Below are 4,525 nucleotides of genomic sequence, written 5' to 3' on the forward strand. Positions count from 1 at the left end.
AGGATCATTGGGACACTCAAACCCCTCCACCACGATAAGGTGGCAGCCCAAGGAGAAGTTTATTTAAATAAATAACACTATTTATGAAATAAATACCGTATTTTCCGGACTATAAGTCACACCCCCGAAGTTTTTAAAAAAAAACAGTAAACATACACATATAAGCCGCACCGGACGATAAGCCGCAGATATCTGTGCCGCTCTAGGTTTTCCACAATGATGCAGCAGAGGGGGACAGACACCCAAAATTTGAGTCATTACAGATCAATTGAATATCACATTTATTACGGTTATTATTTATTTCCTGACTTTTGTACATTCTGGAAAACAATATTTTTTTTACATTTGGGCACTCCTACAAATGTCACACTTTTTCTGTTACAAACTGACTCTGGCCCCCCACCAGAGAAGGGAAATGTTATGTGGCCCTCACAGGAAAAAGTTTGGGGACTCCTGGTTTAGAGCATCTTACTGTACAACAGCATCAAAGGCAATCACATCTTACATGGTGTTTTTGAAAATGTCTATAGAACAAAATTATTGATGAGCTGCAATCTACTAAATATCATTATCATGTAAATATTTTAGTTGGAAGCGTAAAGCATCAATTAACTGATATGGAAAAACATAACCTTGAGGAGACTAAAATCACTGGGAGATATTTGTAAGTCACTAATATGTTTTCAATAAGTATTGAAAACAGAAGCATGTGTTAGTATTAAAAACTACAACAGTGTAACGGATTACACTAAATTAAGGGGAAAGTTCTGTATCACAACTCAATATTACTATTTGTCAGTATTTTTACAGGTGAAATATTCAGGTTTGAGAGTAAATCTCAAATCAGTAAAAACTAATTATTTTTTTTCCCTTTGGTTCAGACAAGCACTGAAGACAATATGAACTACGCTCCCATCATCAGTGGTATCAACAGTGTGAGCAGATATGGTACAACAGCTTCTTTAGTTTCCTCGCCTTCTTTTTTGCCCTTCACTTCTTTTGCATGTCTTTCATTGTTTTTCTCATTTGCTGTCTAGGAAAGAGTGCAGCAGTGTCACCGTTTACCCTGCAAGGTCTCCTGCCAAACTCCACAGAGAAGTATTTCATCTATAATGGATCCTTGACCACACCGACTTGCGACGAGACTGTCGAGTGGATCGTCTTTAAGAACAAGGTGGCCATATCTGATGAGCAGGTGAGAAATTAGGTGTCAGTATTGGCAATAAAAATACTTAGCTTTACAATGAACAAATTACGATAATGGAGAGTTGATAACAAAAAAGTTAGCTTTACAGGGCTAACATTGCACATTGTGCAGGAAGGTGGATGGTTCATGGTAGGAGAGGTTCTGAATCACATTTACTGTCATGGCCCTTAAAACAGTGTTTTATACCTTCACTCACAGAGTTGAAAGGGTAAATTATCATTCCACAATACAGGCAATGAAGCAGTGTTGGGTGGGGCAGAGAAAGTTGTCAGCACATCAGGCGTGTTTGTGTGTGAAAGGTTGGCCTGAGAGTATGTGTGTGTGACAGTCATGCATAGGTAGACCTCATGGAAAGCAAACACCGTCATACAAGACTCACTTAGGATATTAAAGCTATGGAAACATTCACACACACACGCACACATGTAAAAATTCAAAACAACAATAATCATGTTAACAGTCGGGCATCAATATTATTATTATTTTGTTTGAAACATTGAGGTAGAGGTGGTCAGCCCATACAAATACTTGGGCCTACAACTGGACAATAAGCTGAACTGGTTTTCCAATACAGACAATGTGTACAAGAAAGCACAGAGTAGAATGTACTTCTTGAGGAGACTGGCCTCCTTCAATGTGTGCTCTAAGCTCCTGTGTCTACTGTTGTGTCTACTGTTGTGTCCATTGTGTCTACTGTTATATTCTACGCAGTTGTTTGTTGGGGGGGCTACGCAAAGAAGAGAGACATACAGAGATTGAACCGCCTCATCCGCAGAGCTGGCTGTGTGTTTGTGTGAGCCTGGAGTCTGTGGAGACAGTGGTGGAACAGAGGACACTGTCTAAGCTCAGCTTAATCCTGGAGAACACAAGCCATCCCTTGCATACTGTTCTCTCCAATCAGAGGAGCTCCCGCAGTGACAGGTTTCTCTCACTGGGATGTTCAACTGAGAAAAACTCCTTTGTCCCACGGGCCATTAGGCTTCACAATGCTATGATTTCTGGGAGGGTTAAGGGAGGGAGACGGAGTAATTAGCATTTTTAACGTATTTAAGTTCCTTTACTAGACTGTTTTTAATGTGTGTATATTGTGTACGAAATTTCTTAATGTTGTGTGGATGTGAATTAATGTGTGAGCAACAGACAATCTCAATTTCCCTATGGGATTAATAAAGTTTTTTTTACCTTACCTTACCTTACTATTTCCAGAATGCAGATGGACTCACAAGTTTAAAATGCGAGACTTGAATATTACAGAGGAGACATGGCTTATTGAGGTTTGTGCAACTTGTACACTGGCTGTGTCTTTGAAGTTGTACGACAGGTTCTAACTGGTTTACATTCCAGCCAGGTTCACGCTGTCAGAACTGAATGATTTTAGGTTATGCTTGGAGCTAAGTGTTGTTTGTGAGGTTAAGAACATATTGTGCTTTGTAACTGATGAGTCAGTGACTCAMCTAATGCAGATACAAACAGAGTCATAGACAAAAGACTATAATTAGATTTATATTCCTCCAAGTTTTCCATACACAAAACTTGGAGAAAGCTATGAAAATGCTGGAAGAGAAAGAACCTCTGTGTACAGCTGCTGTGACTCTATATTCATTTGAATTGGATTAATCTTGGTGCTGTGTGAATGTCTTGCATCAGGACATAGTGAAAAAGATCATTTTAATCTGTCACAGCATATGAATAGCAACACACGATCTACCATTTTTTGCTATGGAGTGGTGACCTGTCCAGGGTGACCCCTCCTCTCACCTATTGACTGCAGGAGATAGGCACCAGAACCCTTGTGATCCTACAAGGAGCAGGGCCTACACCCCTAGTAGGGTCACGAGCATGATAATGGATGTATATATAATTTTTCCTGCCTGTCATGTCATCTGACCTGATTCAAATGTAAACTCATCCCTCTCATCAGGTGTTTTCCCCTACAGCAGTTACCAAACTACTGATAAAGAGAAAAAATCATTACTGCAGAATTGCAGGCCAGTCTCCAACCTTCCATTCACCAGTAAAATTATTGAAAAAGCTGTTGGCTTCCTAAAGATGACCAACCACTTTGAAACCTTTCAGTTTGGTTTCCRTGGTTACCACACTACTGAGAAAGCCCTTTTACTACAGTTATTGCCCTCTACTGTTAGGAAATGCAGAAGTGTCTGTTCCAAGGAACGTTCATAGTAGGCCAACCAGGGGTAAAATTAGTTTTAAATTCCTCCCGGTACTATGACAAAAAAATATATATATATATTATTATTATTTTTATTTTTTTTTGTCATAGTACCCCCAAGAATTTAAAACTACTTTTACCCCTGGTGCTAATTCATGCTTTTACATGAGACACAATATAATCTATTAAATTTTAAAGTCATATACAATATTTTCAATAATTTTAATATTAAATAATGTAATGTTTTCTTCAATAGCTTCCAGGCCATGTGAAGTATATTATATTAGACAATTAATTTAATTTCACATAATTATCGCGGTAGAAGCCATTTGTTAGTTAAATACTTAATGAAACATATTTACCGTGTTTGATGTTTGTTGTAAATGACATATAGTCACAATGAACGAGGTAATTAGTCCAAGTTTGTCGTTTATTGAACGTTCAGAAATTACAGCAGCTGTGATGAACCAAGACAAAGGTAAAACAAACTGAGCAGATGATCAACTCTAAACCACTCACCCCTTTTTATTCTGCTCCTCTCTTTATTAACGGACCAGAGGCTTTGGAGCCACCCCTAACGTGAGTTGGGGGAATCCTAGGAGCTATGCTGTCTGGGGCGTTATGCCCCTGGTAGGGTCACCCAAGGCAGACAGGTCCTAGGTGAGGAACCAGACAAATCGCAACCCGAAGACCCCTTATGCTGCACAACAACCTTGGATCTAGCGTTCCCTCACCTGGACGCGGGTCACCGGGGCCCAACTCTGGAGCCAGGCCTGGAGGTGGGGCACGATGGCGAGCACCTGGTGAGCCCAGCCAGGCTCAGCCCGAAGAGGAGATGTGGGTCCCCCTTCCAATGGGCTCACCACCTGTCAGAGGGGCCAAAGGGGTCGGGTGCAGAGTGTGACGGGTGGCAGCCAAGGGAGAGGACCCTGGCGGTCTGATCCTCGGCTGCAGAAGCTGGCTCTTTGGACGTGGAACGTCACCTCTCTGGTGGGGAAGGAACCGGAGCTAGTGCGCGAGGCTGAGAGGTTCTGGCTAGAAAGAGTCGGCCTCACCTTGACGCATGCCTCTGGTTCTGGAACCAGTCTCCTTGAGAGGGGCTGGACGTACTTCCACTCTGGAGTTGCCCACGGTGAGAGGCGCCGGGC

At 41.5% G+C, this 4,525-nt stretch overlaps 1 protein-coding gene across 5 annotated transcripts in view; it reads left to right on the plus strand.

Annotated features, from left to right (window-relative positions):
- Positions 1-4,525, plus strand: part of ptprz1a (protein tyrosine phosphatase receptor type Z1a) — a 122,974-nt gene that overhangs the window by 41,935 nt on the left and 76,514 nt on the right. For all 5 annotated transcript variants that reach the window (XM_017305392.1, XM_017305393.1, XM_008410944.2 and 2 more), the window contains exons 6-7: positions 882-948; positions 1,038-1,195. In XM_017305392.1, the coding sequence (XP_017160881.1) occupies positions 882-948; positions 1,038-1,195 (225 nt within the window). The remainder of the gene's footprint in view (positions 1-881; positions 949-1,037; positions 1,196-4,525) is intronic.

This window comes from Poecilia reticulata, linkage group LG6 (assembly GCF_000633615.1).
Source record: "Poecilia reticulata strain Guanapo linkage group LG6, Guppy_female_1.0+MT, whole genome shotgun sequence".
NCBI classification, from domain to species: Eukaryota; Metazoa; Chordata; class Actinopteri; order Cyprinodontiformes; family Poeciliidae; genus Poecilia; species Poecilia reticulata.